The sequence below is a fragment of the Musca autumnalis genome, unplaced genomic scaffold, assembly GCF_047663935.1.
Source record: "Musca autumnalis isolate F117 unplaced genomic scaffold, ASM4766393v1 scaffold_5, whole genome shotgun sequence".
In the NCBI taxonomy this organism is placed as follows: domain Eukaryota; kingdom Metazoa; phylum Arthropoda; class Insecta; order Diptera; family Muscidae; genus Musca; species Musca autumnalis.
Genome location: NW_027412088.1, coordinates 192,954,740 through 192,981,665, shown reverse-complemented (window position 1 = coordinate 192,981,665; position 26,926 = coordinate 192,954,740). Strand labels below are relative to the sequence as shown.

General features: G+C 32.8%; 1 protein-coding gene across 5 annotated transcripts in view; it reads left to right on the top strand.

Moving 5' to 3' along the window:
* The window catches only part of Kank (KN motif and ankyrin repeat domain-containing protein 2 kank), a 190,253-nt gene that overhangs the window by 92,098 nt on the left and 71,229 nt on the right, over positions 1 to 26,926 (top strand). For all 5 annotated transcript variants that reach the window (XM_073957540.1, XM_073957538.1, XM_073957539.1 and 2 more), the window contains one exon: positions 578 to 621. In XM_073957540.1, coding sequence (XP_073813641.1) covers positions 578 to 621 — 44 coding nt within the window. The remainder of the gene's footprint in view (positions 1 to 577; positions 622 to 26,926) is intronic.

The following is a 26,926-nucleotide window of genomic DNA, read 5'->3' as shown; positions in this document are numbered from 1 at the left end:
AGAAGATCCAGTGATAGTCTTTTAGAAAATCAGGTGACCTTCTCGATGTAGATCAAGAGATCTTCTAAGAGAAGATTATATTAAAGTATCATGCTACATTCTATAAGAAGATCAAGTGAGAAAGATGGATAAGGAAATATAGTCATCTTCTGTGAGAATATCATGTGATCTTCTAAAAGAAGGTCATGTGACCTTCTATGAGAATATCCAGCGTTCTTCTATGATGAGATCAAGCTAATGATCTGCAGTAAGATCAGTTACTTTTTTACTACCCACTCTAATGTGTTGCAACTCTGTAAAGAAACCAAACTCCCTCCTTTTGATGGTGTAGGGAATACACGCTATGTTTCAAGACTTATCATTAGACCATGGAATCACAACTGCATCCACACAAACAACAAATTATTACAAAAATAATTTCTTCAAATGTTGAAATTATAACAACAAACAAACCAGAAACTGCCACCCACAGTAACTTGGGAAGTGATGACAAGTTGGCTATGCTAATTAAGAGATATAAAGTTGCCACAATTAGTGTTCCTTTTTTAATATGCTTGTCTTTCTATTCTATTTTCAGGTCCCTTGTTTTGAGATCACAAAGAGCCTTTGTGGAAAGCAATGGTAAGCTCCTAAATCTTATTTTAATTGGCAAAAATTGGGTGGTCTGCTAAACAAGTGGTGAAGTGATATGCAACATCTTTTCAAAATCAAATAGAAATCTCAATAGATGGAAATTAATTATTCCAACTACACAACAACAATCAGAGTGTGTGTAATCATCATTTAATGAATACTAATTGAAATTAAGTTAATAATGTCCAATAACAAATTTAATTAGCCATATTTAATGCATACAATCATAGACAACCAACCACTCAATCACTACCACTGCCACTTATTGTGGCCTTTTGTACCCCAGCCCCCCGACTTGATACACAAACCAGTATCATTACAACTATTATTTGGTCAATAAAGTGGTCCCCCTTCCTCTTCAACTATTCTATTGTATTGTCATTGTAACCCTGACCCTGAGATCGACTCTAGACTAAACAAAAAAAAAAAAAAAAAACATCACCTAAACAAAAGTGTTTATTATTGTTGCTGATGTTTTTGTTGCTGTGCCATTATTGATTGCTTATTAATGGCACATGTCGTCCGCCGTCCGTCATCATAGTCAATCGGAATGTTCAAAAAGTTATTAACTATTTTTTCCTATTTCTTTGTTGTACGAAATCCCATTAATCTGTCATTTTTTTAAAGGTCTGTTAATTTGCTAGACATGACAAACTTTTGTTGGTTAAAAAACCCAACAAAAATATACAAACAAAAATAATAGGTGGGTGGGTGGAAATGCTATGTGAACAAAGGCCCATAAGTTGTCTTTTTATTATTATTACAAAGAATTAACCCTGAGGCTGGGATTTAGCAAAGCAGGAAATTTAGACTATATGACATGACTCCAGGGGAACATTGAACATATTTTGAATATGGCGAGAAGGTTCCCTTGTATCAACGGTGTTAGCATCAGCTCGTTATCGTTCGTCTGTGGCAAAAAGCTGGAAATCCTCTTTACGTTAATTGTCTGGTAATTGATACTGAGAAAACGGTAAACGTTACCTCAAATAATTTTTCCAGCAATTTCTTCACTGTAAAGAATAATTTGTCTGACATTTAATTCCCGATAAATTAAATGCCAACTCTCAGTATATCTTATATTTCAGTTTTTGTGGGGGAGATAGCAGAGTGAACTATAGTCCACCTTCGATTTTGATCGAAGTTTGGATGGATTATTACGATGTGCATTGTTTGCGCCAAATCGATAGCTCTTATCGAAACTTATTGTACAATGCACCAGCCATTTTAGTTGGTGATCTCAGGAAATTTTGAGTCTTTGGGCCTGTTTCACTATGTCGAAAGAAAATGATTGCGAACGAAAAACACCTAAACTTTGGTTTCCATGGCAATATTAACTTTGTGCTTGATTTTAAACAACTACAAAATTTAAAAATCATACACGAGTTTAGTTGTTTTTCTTTCGTTTTCATTTTCGTTCGACATAGTGAAAATGGCTGTTTATCTCAGGATGTATGAACTTGCCCTTGCTTAAAATCTTTGTAATCCGAACTACCTCCAAAAAATATTCAAACAATCCTAAAACAGCCCTTAAATTGCATTTATACGATAATTTGTGCCACACTATTATCCAAACAACGTGGATAAATTATCTACATTTCCACTAGTCGTTACAATTTATCTAAATTTCCCAAGGTACGTGGATAAATTATCTAATATATCCAACATTACACAAACGACGTTGATAAGTTATCTGCATTATCCAACAAATTGGATATGTTATCTACATTATCCAAAGCACGTGGATAAGTTATCTTTATTATCCGAAAAAGGTGATAAGTTGTTTTCATTATCTAAACAAAGTGGATAAGTTATCTACATTATCCAAAGAACGTGGATAAGTTACCTACATTATCCACACAATGAGGATAAGTTATCTACATTATCCAAACAACATGGATAATTTATCTACACTATCCAAACAATTCAGATAACTTGTAAAATTTATCCAAACAATGTCGATAAATTATCTGGATTATCCAAACAACGTGGATAAGTAATCTGCTTTATCCAAAGGACGCGGTAAGTTATCTTATTTATCCAAAACATTTGGATAAGTTATCTTCATTATCCCAACAACGTTTATAAGTTATCTACATTACACAAACAAAGTGGACAAGTTATCTACAGTATCCAAACAGCGTAGAAAGGTTATTTTCATTATTAAGACGAGGTGGATAAGTTATCTGCATTATCCAAACAACTTGGATAAGTTATCTACACTATCCAAACAATTCAGATAATTTGTATAAATTATCCAAACAACGTCGATAAATTATCTACATTACCTAAGCAACGTGGATAATTTATCTTCATTATGAAAACGAGGTGGATAAGTTATCTACATTATTCAAATAACGTGGATAAGTTATCGCATTATCCAAAGAACGTGGATAAGTTTTCTTCAGTATCCAAAAAAGTGGATATGTTCTCTTAATTTTACAAACAAATTGGATAAGTTATCTACATTATACAAATAAAGTGGATAGGTTCTCTTCATTTTACAAAAAATGTGGATAAGTTACCTACATTATACAAATAACGTGGATAAGTTAAACAAAGTGGACAAGTTATCCATATTTTCCAAACCCGGGTACGTTATCTACGTGATCCCAACAACGTGGATAAGTTATCTCCATTATCCGAATAACGTAAATAAGTCATATACATTATCCAAACAACGTGGATAAGATATCTACATTATCTAAATAGCGTAGATAAATTATCAAAATTGTCCAATCTACATGCATAAGTTGTCTGCATTATCCAAAACACGTAGATAAGTTATCTACAATATCCAAACAACGTAGATAAATTATCGAAATTATCCAATCTACGTGGGTAAGTTCTCTACATTATCCAAACAGGTGGACATTATCTAAACAACGTGGATAAGCTATCTACAGTATAAGTTTTCTACATTATCCAAAGAACGACTTATCTACATTATCAAAACAGCATAGATAGGTTATCTACTCTATCCAAATAACAGGGATAGGTTTTCTTTATCATTCAAACAACGAGGATACGTTATCTTCACTATCCAAAACGTGGATCAATTATCTGCATTATTCAGACAAAATTGATAAGTTACATACATTATCCAAACCACTTGGATAAGTTATCTGCACTAACAAATTAACGTAGGAAATCTACTTATGTTTCCTACATAATACGGATAAGTTATCTACAATATCCAGACAAGTTTAATAAGTTATCTGCATTATCCAAACAACGTTAGTAAGTTATCTGCATTATCCAAACAACGTTAGTAAATTATCTGCATTATCCAGACAGAGTTAATAATTTAAGTTAATAATTATCCATTAAACGTGGATAAGTTATCTAAATTAGTCAATCAACGTGGATAAGTTATCTAAATTAGCCAATCAACGTGGATAAGTTATCTATATTATGCAAACTACGCAGATATTTTATCTAGATAATGCAAACTACCCAAATATTTTATATAGATAATGCAAACAACGCGGATAATTTATCTATGTAATCCAAACAACGTGGATAAACTATACACATTATCCAATTAGCTTGGGTAAGTTATCTAAATTATCCAAACGTCGTGGATAAGTTATCTGTATTATCACAAGTACGCGGATATGTAATCTATATTATCCAAACAACGTGGATAAACTATCTACATTATCCAATTAACTTAGGTAAGTTGTTTTTATTATCCAAGCAACGTAGATATGTTATCTACATTACACAAACAACGGGGATAAGTTATCTACATTATCCAAATAATAAATAATACAACCAACTATTTAGATTATGCAAACAACGTAAGAAGTTATTTATTATTATCCGGATAGGTACATTCTACATTACCTATACCAAACAACGTGGATAAGTCATCTAAAGTTATCTACATTATCCTAACTGCATTCAAACAGCGTGGATAAGTTATCTACAATCTCCAAACAACGTGGATAAGTTATCTAAATTATCCGAACAATGTGGATAAGTTGTTTACATTCCCCAAACAACGCGGATAAGTTATCTAAGTTATCCGAACAATGTGGATAAATTATCTTCTTTATCTAACCAACGTGGATGATGTATCTAGATAATCGAAACAACGTTGATTAATTATTTGCCTATACCAAACAGCGTGGATAAGTCATCTAGAGTTATCTATATTATTCTAACTACATTCAAACGGCGTGGATAAGTTATCTACAATCTCCAAACAACGTGGATAAGTTATCTACATTCTCCAAACAACGTAGATAAGTTATCTAAATTATCCGAACAATGTGGATAAGTTATCTATTTTAACTAACCAACGTGGATGATGTATCTAGATAATCGAATCAACGTTGATTAATTATCTGTCTATTCCAAACAACGTGGATAAGTCTACTAGAGTTATCTACATTATCCTAACTACATTCAAACCACGTGAATAAGTTATCTAAATTATCCGAACAATGTGGATAAGTTATCTACATTCTCCAAATAACGTTGATAAGTTATCTAAATTATCCCAACAATGTGGATAAGTTATCTATTTTATCTAACCAACGTGGATGATGTATCTAAATAATCGAAACAACGTTGATTAATTATCTGCCTATACCAAACAACGTGGATAAGTCATCTAGAGTTATCTACATTATCCTAACTACATTCAAACAGCGTGCATAAGTTATCTACAATCTCAAAACAACGTGGATAAGTTATCTAAATTATCCGAACAATGTGGATAAGTTATCTACATTCTCCAAACAACGTAGATAAGTTATCTAAATTATCCCAACAATGTGGATAAGTTATCTATTTTATCTAACCAACGTGGATGATGTATCTAGATAATCGAAACAACGTTGATAAATTATCTGCTTCTGAATAAGTTATCTGAATTATCCAAACAAGGTGTATAACATGTCTACATTATCAAAATAACGTAGATAAGTTATATACTTTATCCAAACAACGTGGGTAAGTTTTCTACATTATCCAAGCAACGTGGATAAGTTTTGTACGCTATCCAAAAAACGTGGATAAATTATCCAGACAAAATTGGCAATTTATAAGTTATTTAATTTATCCTAACCACGTGGATAAGTTATCTACACTAACCAGATAACGTAGGAAATCTACCTATGTTTTCTACATAATGTGGATAAGTTATCTACATTATCCAGATAAAGTTAATAAGTTATATGCATTATCCAAACAATGCGAGCAACTTATCTGCATTGTCCGTACAACGTGAATAAGTTATAAGTAAGTTATAAGTAAGTATAAGTTATAAGTTAAATTACCGAAACTAAGTGGATACATTATCCAACAACATGGATAAGTTATTTAAAATATACTAACTACGCGTCGTTCCTTGATAAGTTTTAAAAACAACGTGGACAATTCATTTACAATAACTAAACAACGTGGATAAGTTATCTATATTATCCAAATAACATGGATTGTTTATCTACACTATCCAAACAACGTGGATAAGTTATCTGCAGTATCCACATGCAGTATAAGTTAGTCACATTATCCAACCAAGCGCTGATAACTTACTTGCATATCCCAAAAAAACATGCTAAGTTATCTACACTATACATAACGTGGATAAGTGATCTATTTTGTCCAAACAATGTGTATAAGTTATCTACTTTATCCACATTATCTACACAACGTACTTATTTCCATTGTCCAAACAACTTGGATACTTTACCCAACAACGTGACTAGTTTATCTACATTATCAAAATATCTCGGATAAGTTATTGTTAAAGTGGATAAGTTATCTACATTATCAAAACATCTAGGATAAGTTTTGTTAAAGTGGATAAGTTATCTACATTATCTAAAACGTGGATAAGTTATCTACTTTATCCAAACAATGTGGATATTTATCTACATTATCCAAAGAACGTGGATAACTTATCCCCACAATCCCAATAACATATAAATATCCAAATAACTTGGATAATTTATTTCAAAGCTTTTTCTCGATGTCGAAGAATATAATAATTGCCACAAATAACATATCTAGATTAACCAAAATGTCACAAATCTAACGAACAAAGTGAAAGTATCAATAACAGTAATTATTGAATAGACAAAATGTCACGTTATTTTGCCTTTGTATGTCAGCTGTGAAATCATGTTAAGCTTCCCATTAACGCTCTGTCACCTCAATTGTTACATTTTTTTGTTGTTGTTTGAGACATAAGATTTGTTCACAATGTTGTTGGCTTGCTAACGAAATCAAAAATCTCCAATAAAGCTGTGTGTGTGTGGCTGCTGAGATGGTTGGTTGATACAATCAAATTAATAAACCGCCCACAAGTCAACACCCATATCCGTTCAATCATAACAATCTTGAATGTTGCAGCAAACCAAAAAAAACTTAAAAAAATCGAAATGAAATGAAAATTAAGGCAACGACAAGAACCGTTCACCGAACTAACGAACGCCACAGTTGCAAGAGTCGCTGATGATGATAAAATAAGCAAACTATGGAGTATGGAGAAAAAAATGAATGAAAAGATAAAACAGCAGAACGTCAACAAAAAATTACGATTAATTAAAAAAAATTACACAGATCGCTTTAGTAAAGTTTATTGAACGGTTCGAAGAGTAAACACATACGTAACAACAACAGCAGTAATAATAAACAACAACAAACAAACCAACAAAATAAACAACTCGTCTATGGTCGGATGGGAAGTTGCGAAGCTCTGGTAATAGTTGTGGGACGTTTAACAAATTGCCTGCAAGAAATTATCCATGGTTGATGTGAGGCGAACGAAGATCGTTCCGCCATTCATTACCTCCGCACATAAACATATATCATCAATCAGTGGCATTTTCATGGGAATCTTCAACAAAGAATTGGCTTTGTTTTCATTGCTGCTTCGGTGGTAATTCGATATTGAATTATGGTGAAGTTGGCGGTAGGTTTTTTTTATTGTTTAGTCATAATCATCTTCGTTGCTCAATTTGCTTTTACACAAAAATATTGTTGAGGTTTCAAATTTTCTGCTGGTGGTGGCTCAATTAATTTTATTTAATTCTATGAAATATTATTGCAGCCAATCGATTTTGGAAAAACGAAAAAATTGCAGTTTTGCTCATGCGCCGCCGCCAGCCATCCTCAAGCATACATACATACATAGATATGTATACACATGTGTGGGTGTTGCACTTTAGAGCAAAACAATTTTTACCAGTTTCTGGTTCTCCCCCGTCATTTAACCAAGTTGTTCTGAAAGTTGAGCCCCCCATTGATGGCGATGGCGATGATGACGACAAAAAATCGTAACGTTGCAGATCGTAACGTTTACGTTTGTTCGTCTCGTACTCTGTTGCTAGTGTCAACTTTTTTTCTCCACCTCTGGCGTGCAGCAATGTGGGAGTGTATTGAAAATATGCACAAAACGTGTTACAATTGACCCACATTTTCGTCAGATAGATAAACTGAGACAGAAATCTTGTAACATCGACAACGCAAAAAAAAGAACAGAAAGAAACATTTAATGCCATAATAAATTGCAAATCAATGAAAATCAGACAATTCAAATAAATTTTCTTCTAATGTCATTCGGATAATGGATCTATGTTATGCTGATGGCGGGGATAAGATACATACATACATACATACATGATATGTATTTGAATACCAAAATTCAAAATCTATTTATTGATAATGATTTATCACCGACATTTTGATAAAGTGCTGTAGATTATATATCTGTGATATTTTGATAAAATTTCCACGGAGTTTGGTTAATGTAAATACCATTCCACATTTTTTGGATAGTGTGGATAATTTATCTTATGTTTTTTGGATAATGAAGATAACTTATCCACTTTATTTTGATAGTGTATACATCTTATCCACGTTATTTGGATAGTGTGGATAAATTATCAACATTGTTAGTATATCTTATGAACATTGTTAGGCTAATTTATGTCACTTGTCCACATTGTTTTTGTAATTTAGATAACTTATCCATGTTGTTTGGATAATGTAGATAACTTACCCACGTTAATTGGATACTGTATATGACTTATCCATATTGTTTAGATAATTTCTATAACTTATTCATGTTATTTGGATAGTGCAGATAACTTACTCACATTGTTTGGATAAGATAGATACCTTTTTAAAGATGTTATCCACATTGTTTGTATAATTTCGATAACTTATCCACATTATTGGATAATTCAAATAACTCATTCACTTTCATCGGATAATGTGAATAAGATACCCATAATGTTTGGATAATTTCTATAAATTATCCTCGTTATTTGGATAGTGCAGATAACTTACTCACATTGTTCGGCTAACGTAGATATTTTATCCACATTGTTAGGATAATTTAGATCAATCATCCACATTGTTTGGATAATTAAGATGACTTATTCACTTTAATTGGATAATGTAAAAAACTTATCCACATTGTTTGGGTAAATTAAATACATAACCCACGTAATTAGGTTAGTGTAGATAACTCATTCACATTGTTCAGATAATATAGATAACTTTTCCATGTTATTTAGATAATTTAGACACAACTTATCCACGATATTTGGATAGTGTAGATAACTTAACCACATTGCTCAAGTCTTATCTATATTGTTCGGATAAGGATAATGTAGACAACTTATCTTCGTTATTTGGAAAATATAGAAAACTTATTAACATTTTTCGAATAATATAGATAATTTATCTTGGTTATTTGGAAAATATAGATAACTTATCCACGCTGCGTGGATAATGTACATAGCTTATCCATGTTTTTTTTTAGATAATTAAGATAACTTGTCTACATTATTTGGGTAATGTAGATAACTTATCCACGTTGTCTGGATAGTGAAGATAACTTATGCACGTTGTTTGAATAAGATAGATAACATATCCTCTTTGTTTGGATAAGGTAGATAAATTATCCGTGTCGCTCGGATAACTAAAATAACTTGTCCACGTAATCTGGACAATGTAGATAACTCATCTACGTTTTTTAATAATGTAGATAACTTTTCTATGTTGCTTGGAAAATGTAGATAATGTAGATAACTTATCCACGTTTTTGGATAACGTAAATAACGTATCTAAGTTGTTTTGATAATGTAGATAGCTTATCTATGTTTTAAATAATGTAGATAACTTATCTAAGTGCTTGTAGTAGATGACTTCTCTACGTTTTGTGGACAAAGTAGATAACATATCTAAATTTTTGGATAATGTAGATAATATATTCCCGTTCCACTTTGTTTAGATAATGTTTAAAAGTTATCCACGTTGCTTGGATAATATAGATAACTTATCCACTTTGTCTGGATGATGTAGATAACTTATCCTCGTTGTTTGGATAATGTTTTAGAGTTATCCACGTTATCTGAATAATGTAGATAATTTATCCACGTTGTTTGGATAATGTAGATAACTTATCCACGTTATTTGGATAATGCAGTTTACTTATACACGTTGTCTGAATAATGCAGATAACTTATTCTCGTTTTTTGGATAATGTTTAAAAGTTATCCCTGTTGCCTGGATAATGTAGATAACTTATTCACGTTGTATGGATAATGTAGATAACTTATCCACTTTGTTTGGATAGTGTATATAACCTATGCACCTTATTTGGATAACACAGATTACATATCCACGTTGTCTGGATAATGCAGATAACTCATCCACGATGTTTAAATAATGTAGATAAATTATCTACGTTGCTTGGAGAATCTAGATAATTTATTCACGTTTTTTGGATAATGTAGATAACTTATCCAAATTTTTGGGTAATGTAGATAACTTATCTATGTTTTGGGATAATGTACTTAACTTATCCGCGTTTTGTGGATAGTATAGATATACAGTGTGAGTAATTTGTCCACGTTGTTTTTATAATATAGATAACTTGTCTAAGTTGGTTGGATAACATAAATAACTTATCCACGATCTTTGGATAATGTGGATAACTCATCTACCTTTTTTAATAATGTAGATAACTTTTCTACGTTGCTTGGATATTGTAGATAGCTTATCCATGTATTTTGGATAATGTAGATACGTTTTTGAGTAATGTAGATAACTTATCCACGTTTTTGGGATAATATAAATAACGTATCTAATTTGTTTTGATAATGTAGATAACTTATTTACATTTTAAATAATGTAGATAACTTATCTAAGTGCTTGTAGTAGATGACTACTCTACGTTTTGTGGACAAAGTAGATAACTTATTTAAATTTTTGGATAATGTAGATAATATATCCCCGTTCTACTTTGCTTAGATAATGTTTAAAAGTTATCCACGTTGCTTGGATAATATAGATAACTTATCCACGTTGTCTAGATGATGTAGATAACTTATCCTCGTTGTTTGGATAATGTTTTAGAGTTATCCACGTTATCTGAATAATAAAGACAACTTATCCACGTTGTTTGGATAATGCAGTTTACTTATGCACGTTGTCTGGATAATGTAGATAACTTATCCACGTTGTATGGATAATGTAGATGACTTATCCACTTTGTTTGGATAGTGTAGATAACCTATGCACCTTGTTTGGATAACGCAGATTACTTATCCACGTTGTCTGGATAATGTAGATAACTCATCCACGTTGTTTAAATAATGTAGATAACTTATCCACGTTGTCTATATAATGTAGATAACTTATCCACGTTGCTTGGAGAATGTAGATAACTTATCCTCGTTGTTTGGATAATGTAGACAACTAATCCACGTTGTTTGGATAACGCAGATTACTTATCCCCGTTGTCTATATAATGTAGATAACTTATCCACGTTGCTTGGATAACGCAGATTACTTATCCCCGTTGTCTATATAATGTAGATAACTTATCCACGTTGCTTGGAGAATGTAGATAACTTACCCACGTTGTTTGGATAAAGCAGATTACTTATCTAATTTTTTGGATAGTGTAGATAATATATGTATCCCCGTTCCACTTTGTTTAGATAATGTTTCAAAGCTATCCACGTTGCTTGGATAATATAGATAACTTATCCTCGTTGTTCGGATAATGTTTTAGAGTTATCCACGTTATCTGAGTAATATAGATAACTTATCTACGTTGTTTTGATAATGTAGATAACTTGTTCTCGTTTTTGGATTATGTTTAAATCTTATCCGCATTGTCTGGATAATGTAGATAACATATCCACGTTGTATGTATTATGTAGACAACTTATCCACTTTGTTTGGATAGTGTAGATAACTTATGCACCTTGTTTGGATAACGCAGTTTACTTATCCATGTTGTCTGGATAATGTAGATAACTCATGCACGTTGTTTAAATAATGTAGATAAATTATCTACGTTGCTTGCATAATGTAGATAACTTATCCTCGTTGTTTGGATAACGCAGATTACTTATCCCCCTTGTCTATATAATGTAGATAACTTATCCACGTTGCTTGGAGAATGTAGATAACTTACCCACTTTGTTTGGATAAAACAGATTACTTATTTACTTTGTGTGTATAATGTAGATAACTTATCCATGTTGTTTGGATAATGCAGATTACTTATCCACTTTGTCTGGATAATGTAGATAACAAATCCACGTTCTTTCGATGGTGTAGATAACTTATCCAGGTTGTTTAAATAATGTAGATAACTTATCCACGTTGTTTAGATAATTTTATAACGTATCTACGTTATTTAGATAATGTAGATAACCTATCCACGATGTTTAGATAGTGTAAGTAATTTATCCGTGTTTTTTAGATAATGTAGAAAAATTATCCAGGTTGTTTGGATAATTTAGAAAACATATCTTCGTTTTATGGATAACTTATTCAAATTGTTTGGATAACTCAGATAATAATCGAGGTTGTTTATATTTAAGATAACTTATCCACTTTTTTAGATAATGTAGATAACCTATCCACGTTTTTTAGATAATGTAGATAACCTATCCACGTTGTTTAGATAATGTAGATAATTTACCCACCTTGTTTAGATAATGTAGAACAATTATCCTCGTAGTTTAGATAATGTAGAAAAAATATCCAGGTTGTTTGGATAATTTCGAAAACTTATCTTCGTTGTTAGGACAACTTATTCTAATTGTTTGGATAACTTAGATAATTAATCAAGGTTGTTTATATAATGTAGATAACTTATGCACGTTGTTTAGATAATGTATCTGGATATCTTAGGTAGATTATCCTCATTGTTCGGATAATGTAGATAAGTATTGCACTATCTTCAGATAATTTATATAACTTCTCCACATTGTTCGTTTACGACTGATCACTTATTCACTTCAGGTTATGTAGAAAAGGCAGCCAATATTTTCTCCCCTCTTTAAAATGCAGCATCCAATCTACCGACCACAAATTGACTTCTTACTGTCCAAACCAAAGCCCAAAAAAGAAACACTTCAAAAAATTTTTGATTGTTTGGGTTTTTTTTGTGCGAAGTGAAATCTTAATTAACCGATTCGAGTGCATTGAGAATACCTCCACCCTACCTTTTATGGGTTGTCGTTTACCATTTACAAAATCTCTGGTGTTTACCACAAGAACAGAAAAAAACAGACAAAATAGCAATCACAACAACAATAACTTGCAACCGCAAATACAACAAAAATCTACAAATTAATAAATTAATTTTATTCCATTTAATTGGGTGTATGTGTGTGTTCATGTGAGTGTTGTTGGTGCTGTCAATGTTTTGTTGGTTCAACAGTTTTTTCCTCTTGGTTTCTGTTGCTGGCCGGCCCCCTGCTGTTTCTGCAACATGTCACGCAAGCAATTTTGTCAAACAAAACACTTTGGTACAACACAAAATTCGCCAAAATTCGTGTTCAAAGGTGTTCGGTAGGTCGTTTGCTCGTTCAGCAGTAGCGGTTTCCAGCAGCCATCCTCGTTGCCAATGTGATCTAAAGGCAAGCTTGAATTAATGTCTGTCTCTATGTATGTCTGTCTTTCAGTTTCTCAGTAATTTACAAAACACAAAAAGTGCCAAATGTAAGCCAAAGATCTTCCTATTCCATCAAACCCCATGACAGTTGAATTCAGTTTCAGTGTAGCGCACGGAGCACCCCCACAGCAGCAAAAAGCCTTTATTGGATATTAAATTTCAGTTTTGTAAAGTAACGAAAACAAAAAACAGCAGCAAGTCGCCAATTGTTGACACTACAGGAGCTGAGTGTGGGGTTGGCTGTTGGTCCCACAACATGAATATCCCAACACTTGGCAAGCCTTTCAACTCTGGGGACCTTTGTCACAATTACAGTAGGGGACCCAGTCAGCCAGCTTTGAAACCACAATGTCAATATATTGCATATCCTCCTACGAACCTCCTCTCTCTCCCTCCATCTCGGAGGGGGGGCCGTGCTACCATATGAGATCGTGTTTTGCATTATAATGAACAGCTAAAAATGACTTAATGCAATCATCATCCTCATCGCTCGCCGTCCGCATCAATATCAGTAATCACACAAAACTGTCAACAACAACAACAAAATATTGTCGGTTCACAGCCATTTCTGCGCTTCGTTTAGTTTTGCCATTTTTTGTTGCTGTTGTCATTTTATCACCGTTCAAAGTCGTCTCTTAAAATTGACAATTTTTGAATTTCAGCTTCATTAGTGACGTCCATATGTCGGCATTTTTAAAATAAGCTGGACTTGAACAAAAACACAAACAACAACAACAACGTGCCACAGTAACAGTATCCATCAATTTTATGTCCGAAGAACGACACATGTTTTCCGATTGAGGGATGCCGGGGCTATTCATTTTTTAAACCAGTAATTGGATATGGATAATTAGGTCACAGAGGATAAATTATCCGGGTAAATAAATAATCCGATGTATTATAGAGAGCGTGGGTAAATTTGGGACATATGATTACATGACGGTAGCTTCTATTTGCAAAGTTATTTTAGATGGAAGGAGGAGGTTCCTGGCGTTGATGTTGGAATAATAAAGATAATTTATCCATGTTGCTTGGATAACTTTTCTACGTTGTTTTTGGATAATGAAAACAATTTATTCACGCACTTGGATTATGGACCCAAGTTTTATACGTTGTTTGCATAAATCACCCACGTAGTTTGGATTATTATTTTGGATAATTTAAATTTAAAACTCATTCACGTTGTTTGGATAAAGTATACAACCTATCCACGTCGTTTGTATAATTAAGTTAACTAATCCAAGTAGTTTGGATAATTAATAGCTTATCCACGTTGTTTCGATAAGGAGGATAACTTATCCACGTTGTTTGGAAAATGTAGATAACTTATCCACGTAGTTTGGATACTGTAGATAACTTATCTACGTAGTTTGGAAAATGTAGATAACTTATCCATCTCGTTGGGATAATTAAGACAACGTATCCACGTTGTTTGGATAAGGCAGATAACTTATCCTTGTTGCTTGGATAATGTAGATAACTAATCCACGTTGTTTGGATAATGTAGATGACTTATCCATGTCGTTTGGATAATTTAAATAGCTTATCCACGTTGGTTGGATAATGCAGATAACATATCCACGTTTTTTGGATAAGAAGTTGTTTGGATATTGTAGATGACTTATCCACGTAGTTTGGATAATGTAGATAACTTATCCACGTAGTTTGGATACTGTAGATAACTTATCTACGTAGTTTGGAAAATGTAGATAACTTATTCACCTCGTTGGGATAATTAAGACAACATATCCACGTTGTTTGGATAAGGTAGATAACTTATCCTTGTTGTTTGGATAATGTAGATAACTAATCCACGTTGTTTGGATAATGTAGATGACTTATCCAGGTCGTTTGGATCATTCATTAGTGACGTCCATATGTCGGCATTTTTAAAATAAGCTGGACTTGAACAAAAACACAAACAACAACAACAACGTGCCACAGTAACAGTATCCATCAATTTTATGTCCGAAGAACGACACATGTTTTCCGATTGAGGGATGCCGGGGCTATTCATTTTTTAAACCAGTAATTGGATATGGATAATTAGGTCACAGAGGATAAATTATCCGGGTAAATAAATAATCCGATGTATTATAGAGAGCGTGGGTAATTTTGGGACATATGATTACATGACGGTAGCTTCTATTTGCAAAGTTATTTTAGATGGAAGGAGGAGGTTCCTGGCGTTGATGTTGGAATAATAAAGATAATTTATCCATGTTGCTTGGATAACTTTTCTACGTTGTTTTTGGATAATGAAAACAATTTATTCACGCACTTGGATTATGGACCCAAGTTTTATACGTTGTTTGCATAAATCACCCACGTAGTTTGGATTATTATTTTGGATAATTTAAATTTAAAACTCATTCACGTTGTTTGGATAAAGTATACAACCTATCCACGTCGTTTGTATAATTAAGTTAACTTATCCAAGTAGTTTGGATAATTAATAGCTTATCCACGTTGTTTCGATAAGGAGGATAACTTATCCACGTTGTTTGGAAAATGTAGATAACTTATCCACGTAGTTTGGATACTGTAGATAACTTATCTACGTAGTTTGGAAAATGTAGATAACTTATCCATCTCGTTGGGATAATTAAGACAACGTATCCACGTTGTTTGGATAAGGCAGATAACTTATCCTTGTTGCTTGGATAATGTAGATAACTAATCCACGTTGTTTGGATAATGTAGATGACTTATCCATGTCGTTTGGATAATTTAAATAGCTTATCCACGTTGGTTGGATAATGCAGATAACATATCCACGTTTTTTGGATAAGAAGTTGTTTGGATATTGTAGATGACTTATCCACGTAGTTTGGATAATGTAGATAACTTATCCACGTAGTTTGGATACTGTAGATAACTTATCTACGTAGTTTGGAAAATGTAGATAACTTATTCACCTCGTTGGGATAATTAAGACAACATATCCACGTTGTTTGGATAAGGTAGATAACTTATCCTTGTTGTTTGGATAATGTAGATAACTAATCCACGTTGTTTGGATAATGTAGATGACTTATCCAGGTCGTTTGGATCATTAAATAGCTTATCCACGTTGTTTGAATAATGCAGATAATATATCCACGCTGTTTGGATAATGCAGATAACATATCCACGTTGTTTGGATAAGGTGGATAACTTATCCACGTTGTTTGGATATTGTAGATGACTTATCCACGTTGTTTGGATATTGTAGATGACTTACCCACGTTGTTTGGATAATGTAGATAACTTATCCACGTAGTTTGGATAATGTAGATAACTTATCCACGTAGTTTGGATACTGTAGATAACCTATCCAAGTAGTTTGGAAAATTTATATAACTTATCCACCTCGTTGGGATAATCAAGACAACGAATCCACGTTGTTTGGATAAGGTAGATAAGTTATCCTTGTTGTTTGGATAATGTAGATAACTAATCCACGTTGTTTGGATAATGTAGATGACTTATCCAGGTCGTTTGGAAAATTTAAATAGCTTATCCACGTTGTTTGGATAATGCAGATAACTTATCCACGTAGTTTGAATAATGTAGATAACTTATCCACGTAGTTTGGACAATGCAGATAACATATCCACGTTGTTTGGATAAGGTGGATAACTTATCCACTTTGTTTGGATATTGTAGATGACTTATCCACGTTGTTTGGATAAGGTGGATAACTTATCCACTTTGTTTGGATATTGTAGATGACTTATCCACGTTGTTTGGATATTGTAGATGACTTATCCACGTTGTTTGGATATTGTAGATGACTTACCCACGTTGTTTGGATAATGTAGATAACTTATCCTTGTTGTTTGGATAATGTAGATAACTAATCCACGTTGTTTGGATAATGTAGATGACTTATCCAGGTCGTTTGGAAAATTTAAATAGCTTATCCACGTTGTTTGGATAATGCAGATAACTTATCCACGTAGTTTGAATAATGTAGATAACTTATCCACGTAGTTTGGACAATGCAGATAACATATCCACGTTGTTTGGATATTGTAGATGACTTATCCACGTTGTTTGGATATTGTAGATGACTTACCCACGTTGTTTGGATAATGTAGATAACTTATCCTTGTTGTTTGGATAATGTAGATAACTAATCCACGTTGTTTGGATAATGTAGATGACTTATCCAGGTCGTTTGGAAAATTTAAATAGCTTATCCACGTTGTTTGGATAATGCAGATAACATATCCACGCTGTTTGGATAATGCAGATAACATATCCACGTTGTTTGGATAAGGTGGATAACTTATACACGTTGTTTGGATAATGTAGATAGCTTATCCACGTTGTTTGGATAATGTAGATAACTTATCCGCGTTGTTCGGTTAATGAAAATATGTTATCTACGTAGGTTGGGTTATGGAGATAGCTTCTCCACGTTGTTAGGATAATTTTGATAGCTTACCCATTTTGTTTGGATAATTTAGAGAACTTATCCACGCTGTTTTTGATAATGTAGATAACTTAACCGTGTTCTTTGCATAAAGTAGATAACTTCTCGACATTGTTTGAATAATGTCTGTAGTACTTTCCAGGTACATATTATGTTCTGTTTCCACATTTCTCTTTTCTCCTCAAATGTTTTTTCATTAGCATAAAACTCTCTTTTTTCGCCCCCTCTACTAAACCAAATTTCCCCCCACCAAAATTTGCTTAATTAGCAACAACCGCTACTTGTCTTGTGATTTAATGGCCTACAACCACCACCAAAAAAAGTAGGCTTACAAAAATTGATTTCATTTCATTTTCAACCCACATGCTAATTTTGTTTTATACATTTTATTCATTTATTCATTCATTCATTCACTCGTTCGTTCGTTCGTTCACTCATTTACTTGGTCACCATTTCGTCTGACATAAAATTGCCATTGGCTTTAATGGCCAAAAAATATTAAAATAAGCCTCGTTTTTGGGCAGTGCCAATAACAACAACAACGAACAATCACAACAAACGCATTGAACACGTTCTTAAATTGCAAACAAACTGACAGTTAGCCTGCTAGCCCGCCGCTAGTCAGCCCGAAACTCATTTGACAAAACAAATTATCATAAAATGTTACGTGAGTACAATTCGAACAATGTGGGAGGAGGAATGCATTTCAATTTTGTTTCGTATGTTATTTTGGTGTATTTAATTTTTTATTTTGTTGTTAGATTTGTTGCCATGTGTGTGTGTGTTTGTATAATGTGGCAAATCATCATAAGTGGGCGCATGCGTGTCAGACATATGGTAACATACGATTAACATTTATCCGCAGCAGCTTAACATGTGCACAGATGGCAGGCAATAAACTTAACATTTTAAAGCCGTTAAGAAATGGAGTGACAAAATTGTGAGTCTCTTATTCATGATGGGGTGATATATTAAATAAACAACAAAGTAGGGCCTAATATTTAACGGCAACCTTATCCATCTAGGACTGGTAATTCTTTAGCTTCCATGGGCTTTCTATATTTAGAAAACCTTCTATAGGTTTTCTGTGAATAAAGATTTCCTCTTTGGATAATTTAGAGTGTAACTAGGAAAGGATAGAGCATATACATAGATAAATATTTGCAGTTTGTTTGGATAATGTAGATAAATTGTCCACATTGTTTGAATAAGTAGATAACTTATCCACCTTGTTTGGATAATGTATCCAGGTTGCTTAGATAATGTCTATAATTATTCCAGGTTGTTTGGATATAGTAGATAATTTATTCATGTTTTTGGAAAATTTATCCACATTGTTCGGATAATGTATATAACTTATCCACATTGTTCGTATAAACTAGATAATTTATCCACATTGTTTCGATAAAGTAGAAAATTTATCCAGTTGCTTGCATAATTTAGATGACTCATCCACATTGTTGGAATACTTTATATAATTTAGTTAACACGTTAATGTTGCTCGGATAATGTAAATAACTTGTCCACTTTGCTCGAATAATATAGACACCGTAGTTTTGGTCAGGTCTTTTATAAACAGAACACTCTTTACTGGTCTTTGATATACAGACGGTTTTCCCATGACCCAGGCCACAAAGGTCTTCTCATAGAAGACCACAAGGTTTTCTTGTTGAAGACTTCAAGGATTTCTTATGGAAGACCACAAGGTCTTCTAATGAAGGACCACAGGGTCTTCTCAAAGAAGAAAACAAGGTCTTCTGATGGAGGACCACAGGGTTTTCTCAAAGAAACCACAAGGTCATGGAGGACCATTAGGTCTTCTTAAACAAGACCACAAGGATTTCTCATGGAGGACCCCAAGGTCTTCTCACAGAAGACCACGAAGTCTCTCACAGAAGACCACAAGGTCTTCTCAACGAAGACCACAAGATCTTCCCATAGAGGACCACAAGGTCTTCTCAAAGAACACCACAAGGTTTTCTCAAAGAAGACCACAAGGTCTTCTCAAGAGGCCACAAGGTGTTCTTAATGAAGACCGCAAGATCTTCTCACAGACGACCATAAGGTATTCTTATAGAAGACCACAAGGTATTCTTACAGAAGACCGCAAGGTCTTCTCATGGAGGACACCAAGGTCTTTTCGTGTAGGATCACAATGACTTCTCGTGGAGGATCACAAGGTCTGCTCACAGAAGAGCACAAGGTCTTCTTTGAGAAGATCTTCTCAATGAAGAACACAAGCTCTTCTCTGAAAAGACCACAAAGTCTGCTTAAAGAAGACCGAAAGGTCTTCTCATGGATGAACACAAGGTCTTCTGAATGAAGACCCCAAGGTCTTCTCATAGAAGACCACACTGTTTTCTCACAGAAGACCTCAAGGTCTTCTCAAAGAAGACCACAAGGTCTTCCCATGGAGGACCACAAGGTCTTGTCAATGAAAATCCCAAGGACTTCTCACAGAAGACCACAAGGTATTCTCACAGAAGACCACAAGGTATTCTTACAGAAGACCACAAGGTCTTCTTAAAGAAGACCACAAGGTCTTCTCATGTAGGACACCAAGGTCTTCCCAAAGACGACCACAAGGTCTTCTCGTGGAGGATCACAAGGTCTGCTCACAGAAGAGCACAAGGTCTTCTCACAGAAGACCACAAGGTCTTCTCATGGAGGAACACAAGGTCTTGTCACAGAAGACCACAAAGTCCTCCCAAAGAAGACTACAAGGTCTTCTCGTGGAGGATCACAAGGTCTGCTCACAGAAGGGCACAAGGTTTTCTCAAAGAAGAACACAAGCTCTTCTCTGAGAAGACCACAAGATCTTCCCATAGACGACCACAAGGTCTTCTCAGTGAAGACCCCAGAGTCCTCTCACAGAAGACCCCAAGGTCTTCTCATAGAAGACCACACGGTTTTCTCACAGAAGACCTCAAGGTCTTCTCAAAGAAGACCACAAGGTCTTCCCATGGAGGACCACAAGCTCTTCTCAATGAAGACCCCAAGATCTTCTCACAGAAGACTAAAAGGTCTTCTTAAAGAATACCCCAAGATCTTCTCAAAGAAGACCACAAAGTCTTCTCGTGGAGGATCACAAGGTCTGCTCAAAGAGACCACAAGATCTTCTCACAGAAGACCACAAGGTCTTCTCACAGAAGACTAAAATGTCTTCTTTAAGAAGACCCCAAGATCTTCTCACAGAAGACCACAAGGTCCTTTCGTGGAGGATTACAAGGTCTGCTCAAAAAGACCACAAGGCCTTCTCATTGAGGAACACAATGTCTTCTCATGGAGAACCCCAAGGTCTTCTCAAAGAAGACCACAAGGTCTTCTCATGGAGGACCACAAGGTCTACTCAAAGAAGACCCCAAGGTCTTCTCATGAAGGAACACAAGGTCTTCTCAAAGAAGACCACAAGTTCTTCTCATGGAGGACCACAAGGTCTTCTCAAAGGAGACCATAAGGTCTTCTCATGGAGGACCCCAAGGTCTTCCCAAACAAGACCACAAGGCCATCTCGTGGAGGATTAAGGTCTTCTCAAAGAAGACCACAATGTCTTCTCATGGAGCACTACAAGGCCTTCTCAAAGAAGACCATAAAGTCTTCTCACGGAGGACCCAAAGGTCTTCCCAAAGAAGACCACAAATTCTCACCAAGAAGACCTCAAGGTCTTCTTAAAGAAGACCACAAGGTCTTCCCATGGAGGACCACAAGGTCTTCTCAGTGTAGACGCCAAGGTCTTCACACAGGAGACGACAAGGTCTTCTCACAGGAGAGCACAAAGTCTTCTCACAGAAGACCACAAGGTCTTCCCGAAGAAGGCCACAAGCTCTTCTCAAAGAAGGCCACAAGGTCTGCTCATGGAGGACCACAAGGTCTTCCCAAAGAAAACCACAAGATCTTCCCATGGAGGATCACAAGGGCTTCTCAAAGAAGACCACAAAGTCTTCCCATTCAGGACCACTAGGTCTTCTTAATTAAGTCCCTAAGGTATTTTCAATAAAAACCCCAAGGTCTTCTCACAGAAGATCAAAAGGTCTTCCCACAGAAGACCACAAGGTCTTCTCATAGAAGACCACAAGGCCTTCTCACAGAATACCACAAGGTCTTCTCACAGAAGACCACAAGGTCTTCTCACAGAAGATTCCAAGGTCTTCTCACAGAAGACCACAAGGTCTTCTCACAGAAGACCACAAGGTCTTCTCACAGAAGACCACAAGGTCTTCTTACAGAAGACCACAAGGTCTTCTTACAGAAGACCACAAGGTCTTCTTAAAGAAGGCCACAAGGTCTTCTCAAAGAAGACCACAAGGTCTTCTCAAAAAAGACCACAAGGTCTTCTCACAGAAGATCACAAGGTCTTCTCACAGAAGATCACAAGGTCTTCTCACAGAAGACCACAAGGTCTTCTTACAGAAGACCACAAGGTCTTCTTAAAGAAGACCACAAGGTCTTCTTACAGAAGACCACAAGGTCTTCTTACAGAAGACCACAAGGTCTTCTCATGGAGCACCACAAGGGCTTCTCAAAGAAGACCACAAGGTCTTCTCACAGAAGACTTCAAGGTCTTCTCAAAGAAGACCACAAGGTCTTCTCACAGAAGACCACAAGGTCTTCTCACAGAAGACCACAAGGTCTTCTTAAAGAAGACCACAAGGTCTTCTCATGGAGGACCACAAGGACTTCTCAAAGAAGACCACAAGGTCTTCTCACAGAAGATCACAAGGTCTTCTCACAGAAGACCACAAGGTCTTCTCAAAGAAGACCACAAGGTCTTCTCACAGAAGACCACAAGGTCTTCTTAAAGAAGATCACAAGGTCTTCTCAAAGAAGACCCCAAGATCTTCTCAAAGAAAACCAAAAGGTCTTCCCAACGAAGACCAAAAGTTCTTCTCAACGAAGACCAAAAGCTCTTCTCAACGAAGACCAAAAGCTCTTCGCAACGAAGACCAAAAGCTCTTCTCACAGAAGACCACAAGGACTTCTCGCGGAGTATCACAAGGTCTTCTTAAAGAAATTCTCACAAGCATATAGCCTAACATTTCTGCGGGGAATATTTTTAAGTTACTATAGACCCTCTGTTCGTTTAGGTGTTTTTGGGTGTTTTTTTCGCCTCAAGGCAGTAATTCATCTTTTGTATCTCATTCTTCCCTTTCACAAATTTTCGATCAGTGTAGCCAAGAACTTCTGTAAAAGCTTATTAGCTTTTCAGTTATTCGAAAAAGCATCTATTCCGAAAAAAGCTTCCCATTTCGAAAGCGTTCTTATTTTTATAACTGTTGAAGTAAACAAATTCGGTTGGTGTTATTTTGCCTATCGTAGTATTTTCGTTTTTTTTGTTGTGTTTTTGAAAGATAAATAATAATTGTAGACCTTATCGAAAGTCTTATTAACTTCGTAGCACCCCATGCCCCAATGCCGTCGCTTAGCACCCTTGATAACGGAATTGTCAAACGAATTATCAGCAGAAAGAATATTCTATTACCAAACATTGAGTTTGGCCCACAGAGAGGGAGATGAATTCAGTTAACCACTGCTATTCGGATGGCTATAAACAAATGATTGCAACACAATGCAGGAATTTCCATAATAAAAAACGAACGAAACGATATGAAAAGAAAAAAACAAATTTCGGAATAATTTAGAATATAATGTGACGGAAGAGTTTTTGTAACTGCAGCGGGAGGAATGTTCGATTAATTAAAAATGTGTACCAAAATCATTAAAACTAAAATAATGGAGAAAATAAATATAAATTAGATTGAAAAATAAATAATTAAAAAATATAAAATAAAAAATTCTTTAAAATACAAAACAAATAAAAAAAATAGAGGAATAAATATTTAAAAAATTATGTTTAATGTGGAAAGATAATAATTTAAAAAAATCGAAAATAAATAAAGAGTAAAAAAATATTAAAATAAAAAAAATTCAAAAAATACGAAATAACAAATTTAAAAATTAAAAAAATATAAGTAGTTTAAAAAAAAATACTAAGAAAATTCCGATATGTTTTTGGAAATATTTTTATGTTTTGTATTATTTTTGTGGTATTTTATTAAATACCCAAAGAAAAATACAACGAAAGCAAATAAATTAAAAGAAATTCCCAACGAAAATCCAACGAAAGTAAATAAATTCAAACCCACCAATAAAGAAAAAGTGAAATTACTACGATTTCGGAGTATACCAGAAATTTATAGTAAGTTCCAACACAAGTCATTGATTAAATTATTAAAAATTATTTGAACCTCATTCTCAAATCGCATTGTGCTATTTTTCCATTTAACACAAAAAGTCAAAAGTATACTCAGCTGTGCTTGTTTTTGTACTTAGCCTTTTATGATGATTTTTTATTGTTCAAATAAAAATTTGGTATCTTTTTTGTGAGTTTGTTAAAATATTCTTTGTTATATTCTATTCAGTTTTTTTGCATTGCGGGATTCTGTCAAAGGCTAAATTAAATGACAGCAAAAAAAAAAAAACGTTTGTTGCCAAATAAAAATCGTGACCACACTCATAATTATTTTTGGGCAAGCAGCAGGTAATCTGGAAGGTCTTAGCTATGCACAGAATTTTTTTTTTTTTTTTTTTTTGTTGGTTGATAAGAAATATTTATTGAACTTGATTTTGTTGTTATTTTTTCAATAACTTAAAAATTCTTTCAATTGGCTGACCTTCACCATAAAGCGGCAATTTTGGAAGGCAAAAGTTCTTGTGGCTAAGAAATTCCTTAACGGAAGATGACCATGACAAAAGTATCGAATTTCTCCAAAAATTCCAAATTAATAATTTCAAACATTAATGAACTGCTTTACATTAGAATATTATCATTTAAAAATTCAAACTGGTTTAGGCTAATAAAATTCAAATATAAAATGGGTTCAGAACATTTTTTATTTTTGTATATAAGTAATGACAGTACTTATACACACTTAACAAATCATTTAGAGCCTTAATTAAATATCTGTTAATATAATCATATCTCAGACCATATTACTAAGTTTATTGAAAAAAGTTGCAACCGTGCTGACGATTATGGTATGCCTCTTTCTACACTGTAGTTCGTGTATTCGTGAAGACACACTCCCATTTTTCAGAAGTCTTTAACAACCTCAGAGTAATGCTGTATCTCGACCAAGTAAAATTTTTAATTTAATTGTGATGAAAAAATATTTATAAAAAATTATAATAAAATTAAAAATATATAATATTAAAATATACTAATTAAAAAATGATAAGAAACCAACATTATTTTTTTTCAAACTTTAATTAATATTACCAAATGGCTCTGAAATTTTTAATTTAAAAGAATAATAATAGAAATATTATTATTAAAAACAAACAAAAATTGCAAAAATTTTACAAATTTTTCGGTATATTTTTTTGAATTTTTTTTACTTTAGGAACAAATAAACAAAAATAGCAATAAAAAATTATAAAAATAAATACAAGAAACAAATAAATTGAGAAAATAAGTCATAAAAAATTATAATTATTTTCGGGAAAAAAATTGATTAATAAAAAACCAAAATAACAAATTCTTAAAATTAAAATTATCGTTTTTATTATTTTATATATGACTCTGAAATATTTAAAATAAATAGAATTGTAATGAAAAAATATTAATGAAAAATGTATAAATAAGAAATTTAAGAAATTCAAAAAATAAATAAATGTTAAAAATATAATTAAATGAAAAAAAAGCACAAAAAATAAATAATTATTAAAAAATTATAATTAAATTTAAAAAAATAGTATAAAAAATACTAAATAAAAAATTTAAAATTTTTATCGGTATTTTTTTTTTTTTTTGAGTAAAAAATCGCAAAAATCCTATGAAAAAATCTCATAAAAAATTAAAAAAATTCAAAGAAAAAACCAATTGGCACTGAAGCTATTAAATTTTAAATAATATATAGCATTGCAATGAAAATATTATTAATACAAAATTCTAAATAAAAAAATTCTAAAAATGTAAAAAAAATAAATTGAAAAAATAAATTTTACAAAATTATAATAAAATTGAAAAAAAAAATCAAATATTACAAAATATTAAGTAACAAATTTTTTAGTAATAACACTAGTGTTGTTTAAAATAGTTTAATACGACCAAAGATGACTTTAAAATTTTGAATTTTAAACAATTGTTTTTCATTAAATTTCTTTAAAAACTTTTTAAATAAAAATCTTAAAATTTACAAAAAAATTAATTAAGTGAAAAAGTAGATATTTAAAATATTGTAACTATATAAAAAATGATTATTAAAAATTGCTAAATAAAAATATTCAAAAAATAAAACATTACTCCAACGAGAAGTTTATTAAAAATTAGTATTAAAAATGATCTTCGCTCTGAAAGGCAAAATTTTCAAATTACTGTTTTTGGTTAAAAATTTAAAATTGTAATTAAGTAAATTAAAAGTACATATATATTAAATAAATTATAATAAAATATAAAAATTAATTTTAAAAATATAATTTTTTTCTAAATTGGTTATAATTAAACCATGTGACTCTCTATTAATAAAAATCCTGAATATATATAAATAAATAAATTGAAGAATTATTATTAAAGTAAAAAAGATTATAACAAATCTAAAAATTTTAAAACTTTTTTGGTACATTTTTGGAATTTTTGTATTTAAAACAATATAATGGCATAAAAAATTTTACGTAACCATTTTTTTTAAGCAGATGACACTAACATTTTTAATTTAAAAAAATTATAATGATACCTACCTATTAATAAAATCCTTCGCAATAGAAATTAATTTAAAAAGATTATAATTGAACCAAATGACTCTCTATTAATAAAGTCGTAAATATACACAAATAAATAAATTGAAAAATAAACATTAAAAAAAAATATATAATTAAATTTTCCAAATTGATTAAATTATTACTAAATAAAATTTCTACGAATTTTAAAACTA